Source organism: Maniola jurtina, chromosome 21 (assembly GCF_905333055.1).
Source record: "Maniola jurtina chromosome 21, ilManJurt1.1, whole genome shotgun sequence".
Taxonomy (NCBI): Eukaryota; Metazoa; Arthropoda; class Insecta; order Lepidoptera; family Nymphalidae; genus Maniola; species Maniola jurtina.
In genome coordinates this window covers 693,107-721,018 of record NC_060049.1, presented here as the reverse complement: position 1 = coordinate 721,018, position 27,912 = coordinate 693,107, and the positions used below count along the sequence as shown (strand labels likewise).

General features: G+C 35.6%; 1 protein-coding gene across 1 annotated transcript; it reads right to left on the bottom strand.

Annotated features, from left to right (window-relative positions):
- Nucleotides 1–676: 676 nt before the first annotated feature.
- On the bottom strand, nt 677–27,788 carry LOC123876116 (FK506-binding protein 5-like). Its single transcript, XM_045922259.1, has 6 exons — nt 26,026–27,788; nt 17,979–18,046; nt 9,353–9,511; nt 8,122–8,286; nt 1,999–2,100; nt 677–1,398 (listed from the first exon to the last, which is right to left on the bottom strand). Exons 1-6 carry the CDS (start codon nt 27,704–27,706, stop codon nt 1,213–1,215), a joined length of 2,361 nt encoding a protein of 786 aa, XP_045778215.1. The 5' UTR covers nt 27,707–27,788; the 3' UTR covers nt 677–1,212.
- Between the last annotated feature and the right edge of the window lie 124 nt (nt 27,789–27,912).

The following is a 27,912-nucleotide window of genomic DNA, read 5'->3' as shown; positions in this document are numbered from 1 at the left end:
ATATATTTAAAAAAAGTCTTTATAAAAATACCAAAAATCTAAATCTATATTATTCTATGCTAAGTTTAGTTTAACAAAATGTCTTTAATAATACACAAAAATAAATATACGACCCGCGATGTTCCTTATTAATAAAAAACACTTAAAAATATTTTAACTAATATATTTTTTTTAGTTTATTTTAACTTTTAATATCACCTATGTCTTTATATTTTTTCTTTTGTAATTATTAATAGGGATTACTTCTTAATTTGTTATTTTATTAAGTTTTATTATAAACATCGCTGTAATACGTTGAAAAATATATTAGGAAATGGAGTGGAAACATGAAAAAATTAACCAATCAGATTGGCTCATTTAACTGTAAGAAAGCTGTCTTATTGATTATTTTTGCAAGCTTGCCTTTCATATCCTATCATTATCATTAGAGGATACCTACTATAGTTACTCTAAGGGCCGGCGCACATATGGCGGAGCGCAGCGCAGAGCATGCCCGCGAAGTTTTCTAATCGCGTGACACATTACGCGAATTTGTACCAGAGAATGCGCGAGCACGCGCGGGACTGCGCGCGGATGCGCGAGTATCCGCACGGATGCACAATTGATTTTAGATATTATTTTAACGAGGACAATGTCGATAATATTTTGACTGAAAACTGCGCTGCGCTCCGCCATATGTGCGCCGGCCCTAATTTTGTGGCGAAATCAAACTTTGCATGAACACTTTCAGTCGCAATAAATAGCTTTAGCCTAGCTTTAGTTGTTAGTCTCTTGGAACTGCCTGCTAAAGATACTTTTGTGCGCGGATTTCGAATAGTAAAGAAAGCCTTTCCAAGCTAGTGCGAAGACAAAATAGATAACGCAGCTAGGCTAGGCTATAATTTTACGTTCACTCATATTAATGTTTTTATTTTATTTATTTTATTGCGAGATAGGCTTGCGCTTGACGACAATCATGCCTGAGAAACAGGGCAATGATGTCTATAGGTTGGAACTTGGAACACGCTTGCCTAGAAGATGCCTATTCACTCTTGCCTTACGGTATTCAAGTTGAAGTTATACTTGGCAGGAGAAACGGACGCCAGAAGGGCATTCCACACCTTAGCGGTTCGTTTGAGAAACGTTGAGCAGAAACTCTTCGTACGAGAAGATTGCTGCCAGCGTTCACGGTTTCCCGTATTTCTTATGTAACTTAGATTCTAACCCATGAAACTACCCATAATACACCGGTCCATGCACGTATCCGTACGCCCGTCGGTCAATGGGCACGAGGTGTGCCGTCTTGGCCGGCGTGCCCTTGTGGTACGTCCACTTCCTGCCCCCCTTCTTGCCCGCGTGCTCGTGGTGGTTGTCCCCGTGCTCGCCGTGGGAATCGTGCCCGGCAGAGGACTTGTGGCCCTGGAAAAAAAATCTCAATTGTTAGGGTCCCGTACCTCAAACGGAAAAAAGGAACCCTTATCGGATCACTTTGTCTGTCTGTCCGTCTACCCATCTGTCTGTCTGTCAATTTAATAAAACAGGAAATATTCTACAAAGTAGTATATACATGTTTTACATAAATGCAGTGTTTAATAAAATATAGGGGGGCAAAATGGCTTAAAAATAGCTCATGCCGGTTCAACAGTCTTAACCCTAACAGCCGAATTTAGAACCATTATACTATCACCGTAGTGTTCCAAAAACCCCAAAATTTCCAGTCGTAAGTTACACCGGTATGAAATCAATTTTAAAACTTCCGCCTCTCATGATTTTATTGGTATTAAAAAAAAAATTTTTTTGACAAATAACTAGCGATCCGCTCCTGCTTCGCACGGGTAGCTTACTCGCAGGGATGACTAATTTTTGGAAAATAAAATATAGACTATGTCAGTCAGGAATAATGTAGCTTTCTACAAGACAGAATTATCAAAATCAGTCAGTAGTTCCAGAGATTACTTCCTATAAAAAAAACGTACAAACTTTACCTCTTTATAATATTAGTGAAGATTAAAAATTTACCTTAGCGTGGTGTCCATGTCCACCCTTTGAGAAATCTCCCTTCTCTCCCTTCGAGTGACCTCCGTGTTCCGAATGATGCTGACCTTTCTTGAAGTGTCCTCCCTATAAGCAAAACATCACATAAGTTCATTTAAATAACAATTAGGTACCATTAGTTTCACTAATTTAATTAATTAAATTCAGATTCAAGCAAGCCATTGACTATAATCTCACGTAGCTTTCGTTTATTAAAAATCCCGTGAGAAATTTTTGGTATTTCGAGATAAAGTAGCCTATGTCCGTCTGTGAGATGCAAGTCAAAAATCTCTTTCCCAAATCCGTCTCTCTCCAAAACCTTTTCATCAAAATTAGTAAAGCGAATGGATCGTGAAATGGTAATGGACTGACAGATAGACAGCCATACTTTTGGTTTATACACGGTACGATGCCGTGTACAAACCAAAAGGAGTAGGTATGGGTTTAATGAAAACTGCCATATCCCTTTCAGGTTAGCACGCTTCCATATTAGACTGCATCATCACTTACCACCAGATGAGATTGCAGTCAAGGACTTACTTGTATCTGAATAAAAAAACACTCTATTTATAATATTATTATGAATATGGATAATCTCTGCATCTGTCAATTCCGTTAATCACGAGTGATGATGATGAGATGATATTATCCGTCATTGTATTAGACTGTAGGATATCCGTCATCATTAATACCCTATCTTAATGAAGTTATTTTAACGCTCGCTCTGTTACGTTATTCCATACAAATGATAGAGCCAACAGAGTGCGTTAACATTTTTGAGTCACCAACCAATCACAAACATGTTTTCAAAAACATTCGAAATTTAATTCGATAACTTATTCTTACTAAGTAACTATAGTACATAATGTAATAAATAAATAGATAAAGGATTTTGACATAAAAAAAATGTTGATTCATTCGATTGGAGGGTCGAATGTCGTTTGCTAAATTAATTTGAATATGGATGGAAAACTCATTAAAACTATTAACTATCATGAAACTTCCGTAAAATATTCATGCAAAAGAAACTGCAGGAACAAGTAAATGCTAATATAATTAAACTTGTGTCGGAGATAAACTGATAAAATATCTTATGAGTTGACATTCGTTGCAGCATCCCCTCCATAAATAGATAATAAATTTGCATTTTGTCTTGAGAAGTTTTTTAATCTATAGGTAAGTATATACTTAAAAACTGACTGAAAAACTGACTGCACAGCAGAACGTGTCACTGGATCTGACAACTTTACATTTTCCACCTAACCGCGATTTACGAAGCTTCGAATTTAACTTTATGCCTAGGTGTCTTAGAAAAGAAAACCTTTGCAAAATAATCCATAGTCATAATCTAAATGCGAAAGTGTGTCTGTCTGTCTGCTACTACTGTTTACAGAAAATCAAATAGTTCCCACGGGATTCCTAAAGACCCATCCGCTCAACCGATTTGTATGAAATTTGGTACCGAGGTAGCGTGCGTCCATGTTATTGGCATAGTCAACTTTTTATCCCGGAAAACCAAACAGTTCCCACGGGATCTTCAAAAACCTACATCCACGCGGGCATCCTCTAGTACCTTATAATTTCGTACGAATCGAAAACACTGATTTTTTTCCCGAAACGATTACCAATACTTTGAAAAGTAAATAAAACAAAATGCTTCGATTGAATTTTCGCTTAAAGAATTTGTTTTCAAGAACTTCGAAGATTGCAACATGTCTAAAACTCATTAAATAAACAGCTCGAAAATTAATGAAAATGATGCAAATATCATCTGGTAGTTAATTGAATTTTGTTGCCAAATAGTAGATACATAATAGCTATGACCCCTTTTTTAACTGGATAAACTAATAGACATGCTGTTTAAATAAATATTAGCCTTCAATTAGTTTGCAACTGTAAAATTATTTTGTTTCATAATAATTGAAGCTGAGAATTCAGGTCTTATTTAACAGCTTTGAGATAACTATAGTACCATAGTCATCACACTATCACACTAATATTATAAAGGCGAAAGTTTGTATGTGTGTGTGTGTGTGTGTATGTTTGTTACTGCTTCACGCAAAAACTACTGGACGGATTTGGCTGAAATTCGGAATGGAGATAGATAATATCCTGGATTAGCACATAGGCTACTTTGTATCCCGGAAAACTAAAGAGTTCCCACGGGATTTCGGAAAACCCAAATCCACGCGGACGAAGTCGCGGGCGTCAGCTAGTAAATAATAATTATTTACCTACCTACCTACCTATATTTTTTCATCTAAATCACTAGGTACACGACGAAGTCGCTGGCATCATCTAAATGTTAGTTATAAAAGAATTTATAAATAAGAAGTAAGTCTCGAGTAAATAAGTCTAGATTTTCCAAAATATATTCTGGTGGTTGTGCCAAAGAATGAAAAAACCCTATCAGAAAAACCTAGAAGTATGAGTATACTTAATATAGTAATTTTAACACAAATTCTTGTCTAACAAGAATAGGTATGTGTGCAAGATTTTATCATCGAATTCATTGATTTTACAAGAGATTTCGCGGTTTCTAGACTTTACACTTGATGGATTCGCAAAGAAATGAAGCTGAAAGTAACAAACTTTCTATGGACACTGATCACTCGTGCGTTACGACTTACAATAATTCAATTCATGATATTTTCAAACGCAGTAGATACGACAATTACAAGTGTACCTAAATTAAAAATGTATAACACCCCCGACAAGTGAAGGTTACAGTAACTAGAAAAGAGCTGATAACTTTCAAACGGCTGAACCGATTTTCTTGGATTATAGCTAAGAAAACTCTCGATCAAGCCACCTTTCAAACAAAAAAACTAAATTAAAATCGGTTCATTAGTTTAGGAGCTACGATGCCACAGACAGATACACAGATACACACGTCAAACTTATATAACACCCCTCTTTTTGGGTCGTCGGTTAAAAATACAAAAGCCGTAGGATAAAGGTGCAGACACACTATTGTGTTGTTTTGTGTTGTCTTGCTAATTTGGTCGATCGTTTATCTACTATACTTATCAAACTAAAAGTTGACTTTTTTTCATTCAGACACAAGTTAGCCCTTGACTGCAATCTCACCTGGTGGTAAGTGATGATGCAGTCTAAGATGGAAGCGAGCTAACCTGAAAGGGGTATGGCAGTTTTCATTAAACCCATACTCGTTTGGTTTCTACACGGCATCGTACCGAAACGCTAATTCACTTGGCGGCCGTCAAACTTAATAGTTTCTTACTTCTGGATGAATTGAGCTGAAATTCGGTATGCAGATAGCTATATCTATTATGACGTAGACTTTCGCTAAGAAAGGATTTTTGAAAATTCAACCCCTAAGGAGGTAAAATAGGGGTTTGAAATTTGTGTGGCCCACATGGACGAAGTCGCGGGCATAAGCCTGTCTTGTTTTTTTTTTTTTTTTTTTTTTTTCTTTCACATCTCTTCCATCTGCAATCAGTCGGTGGACTATGAACAGATTTGAGGACCAAATATTTTATCAGTTTAGGCTTTGCACATCCAGCGATGTGACATCCCTTCAAGATAAGTATTAATTACTATATGCTGGCCAGTCTTGTCCTCTTAAGGCGGAACGTGCTGTAACTGGGATCCAGAAGTTGGACTGCTAGGCTGTTTTTATGACCCTCAAGTCTCTGTTTGTAGGCCTCAGAGACTTGAGGGTCATAAAAACAGCCTGTCTTGTAAATAAATTATGGTCTTAGTATTGATCGAAGCTTATGATAATCCCTTAATAATGGCGCTTGGAATAACTACAGATTGACCTTTTCAACGAGTTGTGTTTTCCTCAATTTTCCCACAATTCTATTTACGTAACAAAGATTCTTAGAGGATTAGGGAAGATTTATTTTATTATTTTTCTTAATACGAAGGTGTATTCTCGGGCGAACGTTAAGGTGCTGTGGTTACCTAAGTTTTCTTCTCTCGCACGTTCCAACATTAAACAATAAAATAACGTTCATTTTAGAGATATTTTATACCTGCTTACTTGGTTTTGATAGAGAAAACCGGCCAAGTGTGAGTCAGATTCGCGCACCGAGGGTTCCGTACTCGGGTATTTTCTCCAACATTTTGCACGTTAAAACAAAAACTATTATGCATAAAAATAACTAAAAATCTGTTTTAGAATGTACAGGTAAAGCAATTTCATATGATACCCCACATGGTATAGTTATCTTACTTTGAAAATTGAAACACATTTTAATTTTTTTTTTTTTGTGATGTTACCGCTAATTCACAGTTTTCGGATTTTTTCCTTTGTTTGTGCTATAAGACCTACCTACCTGCGAAATTCCATGATTCTAGGTCAAAGGGAAGTAATGGAATAGGTTTTCTTAACAGACACGACGGACGAACGGACGGACAGACAGACAGACAACAAAGTGATCCTATAAGGGATTCCGTTTTGAGGTACGGAACCCCAAAAATGATGATATATGTTGAAGGTTTTCGCCATTTTTCTCTGTGAAATATTACTGTTAATACATTAAAAATATGTCTAAAACTAACTATTTTACTATTTAGGACTTGGCCAAGCAAGCCACATTTGTTAAAATTGTACCGATTATTTCACAATCATTGAAAATGTTCAAATAAAGGTGAAAACTTTAGGTAACCACAGCGCCTTAAGCCCTTGGGGTCAAATGTAAATACCCAAACCCCACAGTATCATACACTTAACAAAATCGCTACTTTTACCCTCGGGACTAAGCTTTTAGAAAATTTACGGTCACTATAGGAACCCTTTTGCGCTGTAATATACACTTTCTGCACCTGAGTTTTTGCGTTAAATTTTTATCTATACCTATATTATAAGTCGTGGTCTACAGCTATTACCTATAGCTGTAGACCACGACTTTGTCCGCGTGGAATTGGATTATTTAATTTCCTGTTCTCCGGTGGGGATAAGATATTTTCTCGGGATAAAAATTTGCCCATATCCGTCTCCGGGATGCAAGCTCTCACGATCAGGTTTAGTAATTTAAATCAGATAAGACAGCAGTCAAAAGGTACTTTTGCAAGGTACCTTTAGACCAACTAGGGGATGCCCGCGACTTCGTCCGCATGGATCTAGTCGTTTAAAATCCCGTGCGAACTTTTTGATTTTTCGGAATAAAACGTAGCCTGTGTCCGTCTCTGGGATGAAAGCTATCTCTGTACTCACTCGGTACGAACTGCAACTCGGTGCAAACCAAAGCACTTGTAAAATTTATTCTATTCTATTACGTCAAAATAGTTAACCGCATGGATCGTGAAAACGTGGCAGACAGACAGACACATTTTCACCTTTACAATATCACTAAGGATAAAGATGGTCTACCTACCCATTATTCGAAAGTCTAGTAAATCCTTGAAAGATTTTCGAATGTATGAGATTTTTTAGCTAGGTACATTCTGATTACACTTTCAGTCTGAAACCTTTTTTATTGTATTGCAACGTTTTACAAAACTTTATGGAGTCAATAATTTTAACGAAACGGACAAAAAATTATAAAACAAACAATGCAAGTGTTGAATTCTTGCGATTATTTTCTTGCACATCACTTACCTTGTCTTCGCGACTTTCTTAACCAATGGTTTGTTTCGTCATGGCCTTATTCGTCTAAGTAGGTGTGCACTGTGCATATCTTAATTTTTTTTAAATTCAATTTTCTTTGCTCGTTTTTCTGCTCTCTTGCTCATCGCGTCCCTAATGCACACGCTTGCTGAAGTGAGCTTCATCATCCAATTGCAGTTACCCACAAAACTTAAAATCCCTTGAGTAAAATTTTTTGCCAACTAAAATATCGTAACCAATTAGCTCAACGCTTTGCGATGCGAATGGCAATGGGCAGGGCATATGTCCAAAAAACCGATAGATGGTACTTATATCTTCCTTTACATCTAATTCTTCTTTTTCTTATTATAAATCACTTTTTATAAAAATCTAGTCTACTTTGACACGAAATCTAGGACTTACCAGGAACTTAAGTATATAACTCATGGATTTATTCATTGGTCCATGGTCAATTCTTCTCCAAAGAAGTTTTCAGTCTTCTCTATTTTTCTTCCCTAGTGTTTCACTTACCTTCTCGAATAAGAACTTACCGAGGAGTGCTCCTTCTTGCTGCTATGGCCTCCGTCGAATTCTTCGTCATCGGAGTCTCCGTCTTCTTCAAAGAACTCCACTTTCTTCTCGTATTCTTCTTTCTTGTGGATGTCGTGACTGCCTTTCGTGCTGTGACCTTTCGAGTGTTTTCCTGATTCTTCGTACTGAGAGTTGGAAATAGAAAATTATTATAAGAGGCAATTTATGAATTTCTGAATGATGAAATTGAAATTGAAATTTTTGAATTTATATAATTATTTTATGTTCTTCTTTTAGATTAACAGGGCTCTCTCCGTCACTCGTTTCATACAATCGTAGTTCCAATTTCATTTGAATATTAAGCAACCAAAGTCCATGAAATTTTGTAGACATATTCTAGAAACTAATATTATCTGTGTCTGTGGTGTTTTAGATTTTTCTAAAAATATGTAGTTTTAAAATTACAGGGGCTCAAAGATTTGTATGAAAATTTTTAAGACCGCGTAACTTTGAAACCGAATATTTTAACAGAAATCTGGAAAACCACAGACATAGATATTAATTTCTAGAATATGTCTTCAAAATTTCATGGACTTTGGTTGCTTAATATTCAAATGAAATTGGAACTACGATTGTATGAAACGAGTGACGGAGAGAGCCCTCTTAATGCCAAGCGATTGGCATCTGAATAACATCAGCTGATTATTATTATTATCTGCATGGGGGCTATCCTGGTACTCTCTGTGTATATTTTTATATTTGTTGTTTATTGGCTAAAGGATATTTATTGTATTATTAAGCGTATTTATCAGGAATATATTATCAGAAAGTAAAAAAATAATTTTATGCTAGATAGATGATAGAGCAGACGCGATCCTGAGTTAATATTGAACAGTTGAGCAGTTTATATCGGAAACTTTGCACGTTTAGAGACACACACTAACATTTCTTTAGCGTAGGCGTTCGTTGAACGTATTTGCAGCGCACACGTCACGCGCAGTTGATACTAAAGTCAATATAAGTTCGTAACTTACTCGTACCTCTATAAAGTGGTAAGTGGTCATACCTTGGCGTGTTTCTTGCCATGTTCCTCATGGTGGTGCGAGCTGTAGTGGTCGTCTTCGTCGTGATGAGTCTCGTCGATGCTGCCATGGTCGTGATACTGGTCGACATGTTCTCTTTGTCGTCTTGCCCCATCTTTGAATACTAGCAATGGTATCGTCGAACTCACCTCATATAAAGTAGTCATACCTTGGCGTGTTTCTTGCCATGCTCCTCATGGTGGTGCGAGCCGTAGTGGTCGTCTTCGTCGTGGTGGCTCTCGTCGACGCCGCCGTGGTCGTGGTATTTGTCGAGATGGTTCTCTTTGTCGTGGTGCCCCTTGTTAGACTTTATGTCTTTGTGTACGCCCTGTGGATGTAACAAAAATTAAATTGATGAGTATCCCATCTTGTTTAGAGTTATACATGGAGAAATTTCAGTGGTCTTGAAGCCTTGAATCGGCTTAAGCAAAACTACTTAGGCACTTTTTAATCGACTACGGCAAAGCCAATACTTATGAACTCCTCTTTCATTTGATATCCCATTCGATGCAATAGAAGAAAAAAAATTGGAGTCCCCCACTTTTTTTGGATGTAACATCCGTCAGGTCGATTTTTTCGTATAAAATGTAGCCTATGTCACCCGGACGTAATAACGAATTGATTGAAATCTCTTTCATCAAAATCGGTTCAGTAGTTTAGGCGCTACGGTGGAACACACAGAATCTGATACATACATACATACATTCCTAGATAGACTGCTAAAATCATAACCCTCCCTTTTGATTTTTAGTTTAGTCGGGTAAAAATAAAAGTCAATTAAGTATGGAAATATTACTCTAGTAGATAATTTAACGGGCGCACACCGTTACCTTACGTTAAATTATCTTCTGGTTCGGACATAGTGCAATAGCTTTTAGGTAATTAAAAAGGAGTTCTCACAACTGCGCCACGTGCCCATTTATTTTCATCAATTACTTAAAATTTTACCTAGATAATAATTCATATCATCTGGGTAAAATTTTAAATTACTTAAAAATTTATAATACCCCCGACAAGTGAAGGTTACAGTAACTAGAAAAGAGAGTATTTATTCATCCAAGGAAAAGAGCTGATAACTTTCAAACGGCTGAACTGATTTTCTTGGACTATTCCGCGCCTACTATCTAAAGTATCTGAGTTTTCCAAAACATCATTTTCAAATAAATAATTATGTATCAAGGCAACGTCCATCTTGACAGCTTGACATTTGTCAATTGACATAATATTATGAACCTAACGGTTATCTTACCTTCTTTTCTACAAGAAAACTAGAAAAGAGCTGATAACTCTTAAACGGCTGAACCAATTTTTTTGGATTATAGCTAAGAACACTCTCGATCAAGCCACCTTTCAAACAAAAAAAAGTAAATTAAAATCGGTTCATTCGTTTAGGCGCTACGATGCCACAGACAGATACACAGATACACAGATACACACGTCAAACTTATAACACCCCTCTTTTTGGGTCGGGGTTTAAAAACGATTTATTAGCAGGGAAATGCGAGTGTTTGCTTATTGTGTTGGTCCTTTAGATTAGACCAAACTAGTGGTAGATGCATTTGACGATTCAAAAGTACCTACTTGTAATAGTTTAATGGATTAAAGAATTTTTTTATTTTTAACCCCCGACCCAAAAAGAGAGGTGTTATAAGATTGACGTGTGTATCTGTGCATCTGTGTATCTGTCTGTGGCATCGTAGCTCCTAAACTAATGAACCGATTTTAATTTAGGTTTTTTTTGTTTGAAAGGTGGCTTGATCGAGAGTGTTCTTGGCTATAATTTAAGAAAATCGGTTCAGCCCTTTGAAAGTTATCAGCTCTTTTCTAGTTGCTGTAACCTTCACTTGTCGGGGGTGTTATAAATTATTAATTTACACTTGTACATGCTTTTTTACTATATTTCATGAGGTCAATCCACTGTCGTGATTTATTATAGCAGCATGACAATTTTATTTACAGTACGGATCTGATTTGAATTCAAGTGAAAAATAATATTTATTGATGACGCTAGTCGGTTTGTGGTATCGAGCAGGTGCAAACAATTTTTAACTAAGATTACCTAATAGTTTCACTCCGTTTTTAACCGACTTCAAAAAAGGAGTTTCTCAATTCGTCGGAATCTTTTTTTTTTATAAAAAACATTAAGTACTTTTATAATATTTAGATGATAACCAGGATTTGTGGAAACTGTTCGATTTTCCGCCATAAAAAGTAGTCTAGGTATGTCCGTCCCCAGGTTACAAGCTATCTCGTTAAAATCTGTTAAGCAGATGGGCCGTAAAAAGCTAGCAGACAGACACACTTTCGCATTCGTAGTATTATTACGGATTAATTACGTCTTAACGGATAGATTTCCTTGAAGTTTAAAGTTGAAAGGTGGGAATCGGAGATTCGGGAGGAGGTACGCATTGTTGGACTCGTGTTAATTAAGTCTCGGAGGCTGGCGGGCGCACTGCCGACTACAATAATTGACTTGTAAACTTTGACGACTCGCCCCTACTAAGGTAACTTGCATATCCGCGGTATTTTGGAGCTCGCAGCCCTGTTTTCCGAAACACAGTTTTTATTAGTTCGGGAAACAGGCGCACGGTAACGTTTTGCTGTTCTAACTAATTTAAGTCAATGTGTTTTGTTATGCTTATGTTATATTTGTTGTAGAGTCAAATAAATTTATCTTTATCTTTATCTACCTTTATTTATTTTCACTACAACTCAAAAGGAGATCGAAAATTAAGCATTGGCTGTACTTTTCCGAGGGTTTAGCAATTTTGAACTATTAGATAGTAATCTGTATCCAAAATTAAATAAAATACGAAAAATCTGAGACATCTTATTTCGATATAGGAAATCCTTATCACTTACGTTGTATTTGGTTCCTAATTCCAGTGTGAAAAGTAAGTGCAAAGAAAAAGATGTAGGAAGCACATGGGATTCAAAAAGTGATGTTTTTTCGATTTGGGTTAACTAATCGTTTTTACATATCAGTCTATTAATATCAACCCTAAGGTACTAAATTATGTAAATAAAGCAATTAAGAAATATATAGGAAGGCATATCCGTCTAAAACATAGTTAGAAACTATGGAGCCGGACGCCCAACATGACATTAAATAAAACTGTATATTGTACATATTCACTTTTTATTGGAAAAAGAGATTTTTAGAAAAATCGAGTTACAGGAGAGTTTATTAAAGAAAGAGCAAGTGGTAAGGACTAAGCAGACCATCTTGGGCGAAGTTATAAAATTAATTCGTATAAATTGAAATGAAGCAAGGCATTAAACAAGGGAGTTCTACAACTGAAATTTTGAACTCTTCAATTAAATACCTAGCTTATTGTCAAAAGTTTTCATTGTGATAATTAATATGAGTATTAAATTGGCTTCAAACTACGGAAATATAATTTAATATATAAATATCGCTCACCCTACTTTTAAAGTCACTGTTCACACTTAGATGTAATATTATTACATGTAACAGTGTGAACAGTGACATTTAAAAGTAGGGTGAGCGATATTTATTTATTATGTTATATTCCGTAGTTTGAAATCAACTTTATGAAATCATACTGTAGTGACTTGTTCAAAGTTTTTCTCGCCTTGGTGAACAGATTGTTTTTGATACACTATTTTTAAATGAAATAAAGGAACAATAAAAGGCTAGGTTTGTTAATATTTTTACAGGTACTACTTAGCTGTAATATAAGCTTTGATAGTTCTAAGAATACCCGGCTGAGTTTGTTGTGGGGTCTTCTCAGACCGGGCGCGTTTGGAACCCTCGTAGCTTTAGTTTTAAGTTTACGTAATTAATTATCACCACTATCATCTTAAAAATCTGGCAATACTAACTATCGAAAGTACTTTGGATTCAAACTATCAAAAATACCTTGAATAAATCATTTTGACTTTTTGAGTTTTTTTTTACATGTCGTCAGTGTGTCGCAGTTCTTATTAGAATTTACGCCTTATTACAACTTGGCTTGGACACAGTGACGTGTGTTTTGATAAGTATGATAAAGACAATGCCATTGTCTCGGTGTTTTGTTGTGACTACTTTGATATCATCCTATGTTTTAGTTTCCTTCTAAAACAATAAAACAATCAAAACTCGTTCACGCATTGTGTTTACTAAAACAATATTCTAATCCGTCATAACTATCTATACGCCAATTTATAATAAGGTAGACAAATGTAAATTAAAAATTTATAACACCCCCGACAAGTGAAGGTTACTACAGTAACTAGAAAAGAACTGATTTTCAAACGGCTGAACTGATTTTCCTGGATTATAGCTAAGAACACTCTCGATCAAGCCACCTTTCAAACAAAAAAAACACTATATTAAAATCGGTTCATTAGTTTAGGAGCCACGATGTCACAGACAGATACACACGTCAAACTTATAACACCCCTTTTTTTGGGTCGGGGATTAAAAAGATATCTACATAATATGTCTGATTGAGATCATCATTAAGTTCATAAATCTAAACAATATATGGAAGGAAAAGGTGACTGACTGACTGACTGATCTATCAACGTCCAGCTCAAACTACTGGACGCTTGTGCAGTCTGAAATAGATGCAGTGCAAATCGCAGTCAAGGATTTTGAAAACTTTAATTCAGTTTTAGTTAAAACTTTTAAAGTAGTTTTGACCGGAAAAGAGTTTTGCTTGTAACACATTTAACTTTACCGATTTATACCTGCTTTAAATTGACTTAACTTCGCTGAATTTTAAAATCTTGTTTTCCGAATCGAACCATCGATATGAACCGCGGGATATCAAATGCATTCATATACGAACGCAATCAAGAGTGCAATTCAATCCGTTATTTTGTTTGCCTCCGTGCCAATATTCAATTCCTTCCTATGAATTCTCTGTTCTATATACCCTCGATGTGGTTGTATGAAGCCATGGCATGTAGGTAATGGCTAGAGATATTATATTAATATTAGCAAACATACAATACAAAATTATATTTGTAACTAGCTGTGCCCGCGACTTCGTTCGCGTGGAATAGTGACTTTTCGCGCTTTATATAGCCACGGACGCTCAGGCGCGAGGCGCCGTGATTCTTTAAATTGACATAACTTTTTTATTTATGAACCGATTGACATGAAATAAACACTAAATCCTAAGTGAAACTTACTACAATATATTAGTGAAAACCGTATCTAAATCGAATAAGCCGTTTCTGAGATTAGCGTGCACAAACACACAGACAAACAGACAAAAAAAAAATTAATTACAATTTCGGGTTCGGCATCGATATAATAACAACCCCTGCTATTTTTTTAATATATTTCCATTGTACAGACACCACTTTTCTACAATTTTATTATATGTATAAGATAATATCATGTAATGAAACTTAATCACCGCCCACCTTAAATGAAAATCGAGGTTTTGGTTGGTTAAATATAGATTATAACGAGTAGGTTTAGGTATATGATAGACATATTACGTGGCTTAGGTTTCAATTATAAGTTTAATATAGACCCTAGGGTCCCTAGGTGTCAAAAAGTGCCTGATCTAAAACTACTGCTATTTTTTCTACACGGAGCATTGTGAAAAGGTAAGTAGATACTAGATATATTCAAACCTGCCAATTTAGGTTTGTTGATTGATTATGTATAATACATATTTTTATTTATTTAGTTTTCTAGGCATTTCAAGGTGGGCCTTCAATTCAATTGAGGAAATTATGTAGCTTTATGTATTATAGTCACTTCGGAGCTTTTTTCGTAGATACTTGTAAGTATTATGAGCAATGGTTGGTTTGGATTCAAGTTACGTATGGCATTTTCAGACATAAAGTTAAGCCAGCGTGAGGGGATTGTTAAAGCGTCGATAAACACATTTTATGTCACATCAAACTTGCGCGTGACGATTTTGATACGAGTTTTATGATTCTCCTATCCAGTTCTTACGTGAACTGTTTTAAAGAAAAGTATCGAAATGTCGTAGTTTATTGAGGTTTTGAGGTTTAGAATGTCATAGAATTCGTTAAATATCAATTAAATTAATTGGTTAACTCACCAATTATCCAATTAATTTGTTAATCATCCAATACCTATACCATTTCATTTTTTATTAATCAGTAATTCAATCAATTGGTTAAACAAATAATTATTCGATGAATTGGTTAATCAACCAATAATTTATTTATTGAAAATAAAATGATTATATTACGAATTTTGAAAGGTTAGCCTGCACTGTGTACAAATTAAGTTTTATTATTCTACCAGTCCTTACGTAAAAGTTTTAAAGATTTTTTTATCTAATTATATAATTACTAGCTGATGCCCGCGACTTCGTTCGCGTGGATGAAGGTTTTTTAAAAATCCCGTGGGAACTCTTTGATTTTCCGGGATGAAAAGTAGCCTATGTGCTAATCCAGGGTATAATCTATCTCCATTCTAAATTTCAGCCAAATCCGTCCAGTAGTTTTTGCGTGAAGGAGTAACAAACATACACACACACACACACACATACAAACTTTCGCCTTTATAATATTATAGTGTGAAGTGTGATAGTGTGATTTAATTTTTTTTTAATTTAATTATTGATAAAATAAAAATAAATAAATAATTATTGATATCGATGAATAATGTAAACTTTGGAAATAGAAAGAGAAACTAAAAAAACACTGGACACTTACAGCTATTAAATTATGTTACCATTAATTAATCAATAAGCTAAGTATTCAATTAACTGGTTTAACCAATTATTCAATTAATGAATATAAAATAAAAATACGAATTTTGAAAGCTCAGCACTGTTTCATAAAATCATTGGATTTTTTTGCAATTCAGTAACATCTGAAATCATATCGATACACCAGGCGCTGCGATGTAAAACTCGCAAATGTATGATTTGATATAAATTGGACGAGAAACGTTGTGGATTTATTTTCGCACGCAAAAAAATCATGCGGTGTGATTTCGCAATACCGATTTACTCTTAATCATAAGACATATTGTACTACATTATAACCATGACTTTGTTTGTGTTAGGATTAAAACTCGCGTGTGATAATTTTGACACACATTAACAGGGCTCTCTCCATCACTCGTTTCATACAATCGTAGTTCCAATTTCATATGAATATTAAGCAACCAAAGTCCATGAAATTTTGCAGACATATTCTAGAAACTAATATCTATGTCTGTGGTTTTCCAGATTTCTGTTAAAATATTCGGTTTCAAAGTTACGCGGTCTTAAAAATTTTCATACAAATGTTTGAGCCCCTGTAATTTTTAAACTACATATTTTTAGAAAAATCTAAAACACCACAGACACAGATATTAGTTTCTAGAATATGTCTGCAAAATTTCATGGACTTTGGTTGCTTAATATTCATATGAAATTGGAACTACGATTGTATGAAACGAGTGACGGAGAGAGCCCTGTTAAGTTTCATTCATTCTGCTATCCGGTTCTTTTCTTTGGATTACTTAAAAAAAAATCAAAATCCCGAAGGCTATGATATCAGTGAGATCTAGAACCTGAAAAAATATTGAACACTTAGGTAACAGTTTTTGTGGATTTAGGTTTTGAAAATTCCGGGGGAACTCTTTCATTTTCTGAGATAAAAAAGTAGACAGAATGTCACAATCGGATAAACGGACGGGCCATAAAAAGGTAACAGACAGACAAACAAACACACTTCCGCATTTAAAAATATTAGTAGGATTTGCACTCTAACAAAAAGTTACGTAAGCAGTAATTGTCATCATATTTACGTTTACGGAACAAAAAGTTACGGAATATTACAATTTTTCATAATTCTGAACTACGTAACTTTGTTAAACGCAACTCATTTTGCGCTGGGTGTTATAACTTATAATAATATCATCATTATTATAATGGGTTCATTTTGCAAGAGTATTCATTACTTGATCGTTGGCGTATCGAAAAGTTATGTCACTAACTTGTGAGACAATTTACTTAGACTGTTAGATAGTACTTGTTGTATTTATGACTGCTACCCCGACAACACTATCAAATGTTTATACACCACTAGCGATGGCCGCGACTTCGCCCGCGTGGATTTAGGTTTTTCAAAATCCCGTGGGAACTCTTTGATTTTCCGGGATAAAAGTAGCCTATGTGCTAATCCAGGATATTATCTATCTCCATTCCAAATTTCAGCCAAATCCGTCCCGTAGTTTTTGCGTGAAGGAGTAACAAACATACACACACACACACAAACACACATACACACAAACTTTCGCCTTTATAATATGAATTTAGTGTGATTCATTTACTGAAAAGAATTTTCAGTTTCATAGTTTCAGTTTTCAGTAAAATATAATTTTGAAAAGAAAACTATGCGTCTTATCCCTTATGGTTGTTTTTCCGTACCCAAAGGATAGATATACGGAACTCTATTAATGTCATTTTGCTGTCTGTTTGTTAAGGGCTAGTTCAATGTGGATTGGCAGATTACACACACCTTAGAGAATAATATAACTCACAGGCATGCAGTTTTCCTCGCGATGTTTTTTTTCACCGTTAAAGCAAGTGACATTTAATTGTTTCCTACCAATTAAGAGTGAATAGGCACCTTCTAGGTAAACGCGTCCCATCTTAGACCATCACTTTCCATCAGGTGTGATTGTGGTCAAGCGCTTGCCTATATGTATAGTGAATAAAAAAAATTGCATAAAACGCAAACTTCGGAAAGTTAGAGGTGTTCCGGATTGAACCTCTGACTTGCCTAATTATGTAAAGCGGACGTTTTAACCACCAGTCCATCACGGCTAGTAGGTATAGTAATGAAATTTTCAAACGTACCTCGTATGCCTTTTTCCCGTGCTCGTCGTGGATCTCGTCGTGCTCGGATTTGTGGTCTTTGCCAGCCCCTGAAATCACACTGACATTTAATTAACAGGTTAAACTTTCATCAAACAGTAATTGGGATAATGTCTATGTCAAAGATAAATTATTATTTCTCAGTAATGATTAAATACAGGGTCTTCAAAAATTCGTGAAATCAACGCCCACTGTTAGTCTAAAGTTTGCTAACCATTATAAGTAGGTACAGTTATAAGTGGCTGGATGAGGAAGGCTGAGGACCGGGTGTGGTGGTGCTCTTTAGGAAAGGCCTATGTCCAACAATGGACATCCACAAGCTGATGATGATGATGATGATGATGATAAGTATAGTATATCCGTAACAACCTATACTATAGATTGATACGGCTATACTCGAGTATTTAGTCTTAACCGCTACGCGCAGCGAGCTGAATTACGAAAATGGACCCCGCATGGGTTCGAAATTAGTATAGCCGAAACAATCTACATATACTTATAATGGAAATCACTCACGACAGTTTAAAAACGTTTGCTAACCATTTTAAATTATACGGCAAGTTACGTCGAATGTTTATGACATCTATGCATCTCATACTAGCTCCAATACTAAGTGAGTATTTTGACGTTTGATATACGAGTAAAGTCTCTGATTTAACTAGTAGTCATCATCCCTATTATTAAGTGTCTAGAAGAAAACGATTATCCAAATTCTATAATCATAATCAACCGGCTCAGTGGGTACTAAGGACGATCGAGTCTCCTCTCAGAATTACTCAATTCAACTCAATTACTTAATTCAACTCAGAATTATTAGAAGTAGATGCTCTTGACGATTCAAAAGTACTTGTCAAAGTCTAATTGAATAAAAAATAAAAATATTTTGAATTTGAATTTAAAATGAGAATTTTCCGAACCGAACATTCCGAACATTCCGAACCAGTGGTAGATGCTTTTGACGATTCAAAAGAACTTGTAAAAGTCTAATTGAATAAGAATATTTTGAATTTTGAATTTTGAATTTTTAGAATAGTTTGGCCATAGTCGCTGGCCAAGTACGGTTTGGCAGACTTCATACACCTTTGAGAACGTTATGGAGAATTCTCAGGCACGCAGGTTTCCTCACGATTTTTTCCTACGCCTCTAAATCAAGTGTTCCTTGCTTAGTAATTACTTATAACGCACATAACGCTAATGAGGTTTGTACACTCTTCGTATAATATTCCACCTATAATAACTGAATTAATCCTTAAACAATACAATTCGCACTAGATGAGGTTTATAAAGCATGATTTATGTTACGCTGCACTATGTCCGTGGCCACCGGTGCATGGTTGAAAAAATTGTAGTATGACATTTTATGACGTTATTCATTTTAGATCGCCCCATATCTGTGATCGTAGGGGAGTAGGTATTGACAATAGAGAACATCGGCATAGTTTACGACAGTTTAGGGAACTTATAACAAAAAACCGGTCAAGTGCGAGTCAGACTCGCGCACTGAGGGTTCTGTACTCGGGTATTTTTCCAACATTTTGCACGATAAATCAATGATGTAACCACAAATTCGCGGTTTTCAGATTCATTCCTGTACTTGTGCTATAAGACCTACCTACCTGCCTGCTAAATTTCATGATTCTAGGTCTACAGGAAGTACGCTATAGGTTTCTTGACAGACACGACGAACAGACAGACAGACAACGAAGTGATCCTATAAGGGTTCCGTTTTTCTTTTTGAGGTACGGAACCCTAAAAATTACGTTTGACGTTAGTACGTTTGACGCAGGTAGCCCTAAAGTAGCCCTAAGGTAGTAAGTAGTATTTTTCTTAGATTTTACGACACCATAGACTAACATTTGTCATAATATCTTCTATTCACGATCAAACCGAGAGTTCCTTTACTCTTAGTTCACTCTGACACCGGTGAGTTAAAATGTTCCTTTAAAACATGTTTAATAGAAATTTGTAATTTTTCTTGGTTTTACTATTTCTAGTGAATCAAAGGGCGTATGCAATTTTTTTAATTGTTTAACAGAGCTATCATAACTGATTCTCATTTATTCGTTTTGAGGCATAGATAAGAGTTAAAAAAGTCGACGCTGCTCGATCGTGACTCGAGTGACCTCATAATGCATTTTCAGTATTTCTGACAAAAACTTCGAGCGGAAAAGTGCACTATGATCATTATTATCCCACTCATTTTAAAAGATATCAAAACAATAAAAACACAATTGTTATTCTAACTTTTCCTAGATCATTTTGATAGCTCAGGTCTGATACCTCAAACTACCAATTGATGGCCAGACCTATAGTACAGTCCGTGGCCAGGCCAGATGGTCCCAGATCTATAACAGTTACATTATCCCATACAAATGGTAGAGAGTAAAAATTCATTGGGTGTTAACCATTTTGACCACCAAACATGTATCACAAATATGTTTCAAAAACATTCGAAATTTAGTTACAAAACATAGTTTCGTTTGTGATTGATTGGTAATGGTCAGCTCCCACTGAGATTTTTGTCTCTATCATTTGTATGGGTTTACGTAACAGAGAGAGCGTTACAATAACTTCTTTCCGCGGATAGAGTATAGTATACTGCCGCGATACGGCACGGCCTGTGCACGGCGTAAACTAAATCAGGCCTTAGGCAGTATTAATCCATCAAGGAAATTGAGCTTCAAAGACATAAAAATGCCGTCCGTCCGGCCAATCTCGGCTGATTTATTCCATTTAATTAATTTACTTTTCCGAAGATATCACCTTCTGAATATTTATTGAGATGCGAGCGAATTGCATTTCTCATTTTCAAGTTTAATAGATGAAGAAAGGCTTTTAACTCCCAACTTCTGGGTGAAGTTAAGGTCCAATTCGTCTCATTAAGAAAGAGAATTGGAGATTACAACTTAGAACTAGATGGCCTACACTACACTCCATATCAAAGTCAAAGTCAGATCATTTATTCAAATTGGATATCATTGTACACTTTTTGATGGTCAATTGTTGAATTTGTAAGATGCAATGGTGATAATTAATTACGTTAACTTAAACCTAAACCTATGAATAGAATCATCCTTATATGACACATAATAATATGATATTTTTAATATTCAGAGCAATAAATTATTCAATTAATTGATTGAAAATTATTATAATATGAGCGAACTACTTAGCTTATTAACTTACATTAACTTAATTAGTATGCATGATTTTAAGCTTATTTCGTGGTTTAACGACATATTATAATGTAGATAACGGGTATATACCACGATACTACATGATACTATGTATTTTATAATTTATTTTTATTTGCTTGGCGGCCATTAATTGGTTAGCGGAAATCACACTGTGAATCTCTACCTTATTACGGTTCATGAGATAGGTAGATACAGCCCGCTGACAGACAAACGAAAGGACCGACAGACGGACAGCGGAGGCTTAGTAAGAGGGTCCCATTACGGAACCCTAAAAATTTATCAGGTCCACGTAGTTGGCAACCGTTAAATTTGAGTGCGGGCGACAATCGTTACTATTGACTGCTGTAATTTCTTTTCCGCTTTCTTCTAATTCCAAAGATAATACAAACAAATTACCAAAGATAATCGCCTTTTACGATAAAAAATTCGAATTACGTGATTGCAATGTTACGAAATCATTTCATATTTTCGCTCTGTTACTTTTTGCCGGCCCACTACTGAGAAAAGGTCTCCTCTCAGAATGAGAAGGTTTTAGAGTTTAGGTCATAGTCTGTGACGCTGGCCTGGTGCAGATTAGTAGACTTCACACACCTTTGAGAGCATTATGGAGAACTTCAGGCATGCAGGTTTCCTTACGATATTTCTTTTTGCCGTTAAAGCAAATGATATTTGATTGCTTAAAACGCACGCAAAGTTAGAAAATCGAACAGCAGAACCCCGAAAAGACGCTGACGTCTTAACCACTAGGCTATCACCGCTTAAACACCGGTCAAGTGCGAGCTGGACTCGCACATGAAGGGTTCCGTACAAAAAATAACACTTTTTTGTGATTTAACAGATTCACGGTTTTTGGTATTATCCGTTTCCTTATGCTAAACGACATTGCTACCTGGCAAATTTCATGACTCTAGGTCAACGGGAAGTACCCTATAGGTTTTGAATCACTTGACAGATCTTGACAAACACGGCAGGCAGACAACGAAGTGATTCTATAAGGTCCCTTTTTTTCTCTGGACATGCGAACCCTAAAAACCAGCTATCAGCTCTGTTCAACCGTTTTCAGAATCGATTAGTAAAGGTGTAACTCAAGACATCGCAAAAAGCACACAACATCTCAACTATACAATGTTGATTCGTTTCAGAACAGAAATGAGACGGAATTTCTTCACGGTTGACAAAAAAGATGCTCTGGGAGATATAATTAATTCTATAACCTTCAGGTTTAAGTGGAACCGAGGTTTCAATATCTGAGAGTAAAGTCAGTGGAAAAATTTAGAGTTTGCAAGACAAAGGTAACCTTTTTCATGACCTAGACATCGCTTTTTCATCGATATAATCTTTTTTTCTTCGATTTCGTCTTCTCGTTTTTTTTAAAAACAAATTAGAAATTCCTAAAATCTTGGGGGATAGAGAGAAACTATGAAAAATCACAAATATTTAGACTCAAGGATTAGAGTTGAGTTGATAAGTCAGCCAGTCACTACAAATAGGTATGGACTTTAAGAGCCAACGCGTGCCAGACCTTCGTTATTTCATAAAAGCTGAAAGTTTATCTGCGTATTGTACTCAACACAAGGAGGAACGATCAGCGACTATTTAGTTTGGATCATGGTGGCTTTATGAGATAACAGGTAATAAAGGTGTAAAAAATCTTGCGTCAAAGTATAAAGTTTATTTTCTTTATAATATTTTCTTCGAAATAGTATTATAATGCATTGACAGACACTTAGTGTCATGGCAACCCCCTGCCAGACACCCTTAAAGGTTAAAAGTTTAAAGGTACGATTGCAGGGAGCCGCTGGATTCAGGCGACGCAAGACCGTGGCGTTTGGAAGTCCCTACAAGAGACCTGTGTCCAGCAGTGCACATCTATCGGTTGATGATGATAATGATAGCGAAAATATATATATATGATATGAAGCTTTGAAAAGAGCAACCGCCGAGTTTCTTGGTTGTTCTTCTCGGTAGGAAAGGCATTCCGAAGCAGTGGTAGATGCTCTTGACGATTCAAAAGTACTTGTAAAAGTCTAATTGAATAAAAATATTTAGAATTTTTTGAATTTGAATATGTAAATGCATGGTTAAGGATGTCACATAATATCATTGACAGATTTTCTTAGAATTCCATAGTAAGAGGATTTCTAGAAATCTATGCTTCATAGTTCTTCTACGTGTTCTCTAAAGTGTAGATATCTATAGCGATTCCAAAGGAATAAGTTTGTTTGAGAAGCCTTCAAAGGTATTGAAATAGGCATTGGTTTTGTACTTGAGAAACGTTTCTAAGAAAAGTGCAGAGATGCGCGGAAGGTTGAATTGTGTGAGTTGCAGCTGGCAATATTAATCTTTTAACCCCCGACCCAAAAAGAGGGGTGTTATAAGTTTGAAAGTTATCAGCTCTTTTCTAGTTACTGTAACCTTCACATGTCAGGGGTGTTATAAATTATTAATTTACATTTGTTCCTCAACTGAGTGACAGCAAACAGCAAAGACATGGCTAAGTATAGTTTTTTCTGTCGCTCGGTTTATTTTAACATTGTACTATATTTATATTTATGAACTTAGAATGTTTTCCTGTTTCATTTGAAATACCACTCGATGCAAAAGCAAAAAATGTTTTTGGAGACTCCTACCTCCGTCAGGTCATTTTTTTTTGTATACAAATGTATATTAAAAATTTATAACACCCCCGACAAGTGAAGGTTACAGTAACTAGAAAAGAGCTGATAACTTTCAAACGGCTGAACCGATTTTCTTGAATTATAGCTAAGAACACTCTCGATCAAGCCACGTTTCAAACAAAAAAAACTAAATAAAAATCGGTTTATTAGTTTATGAGCTACGATGACACAGATACACACGTCAAACTTATAACACCCCTCTTTTTGGGTTAGGGGTTAATAAATACGTAGTTTCTTTCTTAATGTGCGCTCAACTTAAGGAGTAACAATTTCTCTTCTCAAATCACGTAATTGTAAGTTACCTAACTTTGTAACTTGCTGTTGTCACAGATCAATACATTTGTTTCTTGTTTGGACATAATTCGGTATCACGTTTTAGATGTTTGGTTATTTATTTAACTGTAAAACTTCAATATAGCCATCGATTTATAGGTATAGCACAATCCTACTTATATTATAACATGACAAAGCGTGTTTGTTTGTTGGTGTGTTAGTTAGTCCTTCAATAACGCCACAACGGAGCAACAGATCAAATGGTTTTATGTATGGATAAGTATACCTTGGCAAAAACCTGGAGAGTTTCACACTAAGTACTACCCAAAACCTTTGAAAAAATTATGGAGAAATCTTAGGCATGCAGTTTTCCTTGACTGTTAAAAGTTACTAGTACAGTAACTAGAAAAGAGCTGATAACTTTCAAACGGCTGAACCGATTTTCTTGGATTATAGCTAAGAACACTCTCGATCAAACCACCTTTCAAACAAAAAAAGCTAATTTAAAATCGGTTCATTAGTTTAGGAGCTACGATGCTACAGACAGATACACAGATACACACGTCAAACTTATAACACCCCTCTTTTTGAGTCGGGGGTTAAAAACAAGTGATATTTAAGTGCCCAAGACTGCCCATTACCATTCATTGCCCATATTGTATAGTTGAATAATAAATAGGTAAAACTTCATACAGATAGATTTCAAATATATTTCTCCTATCAAGAACACTTTAAATATAAAAGTAAAGTAAAGTAAAATATTCTTTATTGTACACCAACAAGACAGTAATATATAATAAATAACAATAAAGATTTATGTACAAAAGGCGGCCTTATCGCTAAAATAGCGATCTCTTCCAGGCAACCTTAGGGTGAGGAGATAATAAAAATTAAAGAAAGTGGAAGGGGTGTACTAATAAAATAAAGTAAATAAACATAATGTATATATAAAATTTAAAATAAATAATTAAGTAAATAATAATAATAATATTACAGTAAATAAGAACGGAATAAGGATAGGAATAGACGACAGATTCGAGGAATAAAAAGTAGAAATAAATAAATAAACACATCAGATTGAGGATAAATAGAATAGTTTCAGTTTCGTTTTGAAAATAGACAGAGATTTAGACTGTTTGATAGGTATTTTCAGCCGTAGATTATTTTGAGAACGAAGAGATAAGGAGTGTGTGTTACATAGGTACTCAAATCGTTCTTTTAGATAAAGAGGAGTGGAAGGATACTATACTGGTCAATTAAGCAATATTTTTTCGCAGAACGCGCCCTTATTATTAGGTATATTTTTGGTAACACCATGTTATATTTTCATACGAAACTTTTAATATACAACCTTAATAAGTTAGATTTAGGGTTTGAAATCGGAACACATTTTATTTTTCAGCTGTAAATATGTCTTGGTGAAATAGGGGTGGATATGGCAAGGGTTCGAATATTTCATAACGCAAATAGTTTGTGAAGGGTCCATGCAAATTGGAAGAGGTCCGAAAGTGTGTGATCTGTACTTGATGAGATGAATTTGAGTAGATAATATAAATAGAAAAAGATAGACAGACGAATAATAGCTTTTGCTTCAAGAATAAACACGAATATCTTCATCTATTATATAGGTACTTATTTAAAAGCTAACCTGACTGATTTACTGATTATATCAACGCAAAGCCTACTGGATGGTTCGGGCTATTTGGCATGCTGCTAGGCTATTATGATGAAATGATGATCATGCGTAGACATTCGCTAAGAAAGGATTTTGACAATTCTACCCCTAAGAGGGTAAAACAGGAGGTTGAAATATTATGTGTGTATATATTTATCCATTCGGAAAAATAATGCGGGATTTAGCTAGTATTTTATAAGACTAACCTGTCTCTCGATCAAAATCTTCATTCTTCTTGTGTTCTTCCTTATGAGTTCCAGATTGTACTGAGTCCACTGCTAGAGGGGCAGCAACAGCGGTAGGTGCTGTTTGCGATGCTGTCAGGGCAGTGTTTGATGCTGATGAATCAGCGTCCGATGCTGACGGAGCAGTAATATCTGCTGCACCAGTGATATCTGCTGCACTAGTAATATCTGCTGCACCAGTGGTATCTGGAGCAGCAGTAAAATTGGCAGCAGTCGCGTCCGGTCCAGTCACTTCAGATGACTTTCCCTTATCGTCACTAGAAACAGCCGTGGAGTCTGGGACAGGAGTCGTCAATTTGTCCTTGAATCTACGCTTGTTCTTCTTAATTTTAGGGAAAAATAGCGTCGGTTCTCCTTCCTTAGAATCACCACCTACAGGCACCAAAGATATTCTTACATTGTCCTCCTCTGGAGTGGACGATTCAGAAAATCGCGAAGAAAATTTTTGAGGCTTACGACTTCTAGTGGCTGTAGGTTTTATTGTTGTAGATGTGCTGGACGTGTCTTCGTCATCGTGTATAATGTACAACTGAGGATTCCTGAACACTGAAAGTTTACCGCTTGCTACACTTTTGTTAGTTTTCTTTTGTTTACGTTTTTCTGTGGTTTTAGGTGGTTTTGTCGTAGTTTCAGCAGTACTTGCTCTGCCAGTTTTCAAGGGATGAATTTTATATTTGTCCTTTATAATGGGGTCTTCGTATTCTTCATATTCGTGCGTTAACTTCTTCCATCTAGTACCATCATGTGCATATTTGTCGTTATTTTCTCGTGGTTTGATTCTATCATGATCTCTTTCGAGCTCCTCTTTGTAGATTTCTTCTTCTTTTAATTTTTCAGATATGGTTCGTTGTTCGTCGGCATGTCGTTCTTTCAAAGCGTCTACACTCTCAAGAAGTTTTTTCTTCTTAGCTTCACTTTCTTTTTGTTCTTCTTCTTTTTTTGCTAATTCCTTATCCGTTTTTTTCTTCTCTGCACTTTCTTCTTCATAATCTGATTCATCCTCGTTTTTCTTAGATTCCTTCTTGTTTTGATTGTCCTCTTTACTTTCTTTAGATTCATCATCTTTTTCTTCTTTTGACGTATTTTCATCTAAGTATTCTTCTTCGTTTTGTCGTTTAGCTATATTCTTTAGTTCTCCTTTAGGTTTAACTGCTTTTTTAGATTTAACTTCATCTTTAGCTTTTTTATTTCGAGCTTTCAGAGCTCTTAGCACCGGGTCATCTCTAGGCTTAGTGATAATATTAACGATGCCTTCTATATCTGAAATGTTCGCATGATTTATTGGTTTAGTAGGATCTACTGTTTTAGCTTCTCTGTGTTCATCTGTCCATTCTTTCTTTTCATAATAATCCTCATTATCACTATCGCCTTGGCCTTTGTCATAGTAATCATTGCCTTGCGGTTCAGCAACAGCTTTAAGTAAGAAATTCTTTGGATGCGCAAGCCTCTTCTTTGGTTTAGATTTGGCAACGTTTACCAACTCTTCTATTAGCTCACCTTTGTTGCTTTTGAATGGCACCCAATCCGGATAAAAGTTTTTAGTATTAGTTTCACGCTTTGTCACATTTGGTTTAGCAGCTCCTATGCTCAACGACTCACATGTAGACACGACAAAAACGAGAGCCCAGAAAAGTGGCGTCATTTTGATATGAGAAAATGTTCATAGTATCATAACTGGATGGGTTATTAGTAAACACGGTCGCGGGTGAGGTCAACTCGGCTCGGCTGCGCGGGACCAACTGTTTGCGTTGCTTGAACCACTATTATTTATACTGTTTATAAAATGATTCTCTTCGGTCTCGATCGCCGATAGAATAAAGTGGACTGAATGTAATCACTAATTTAAAA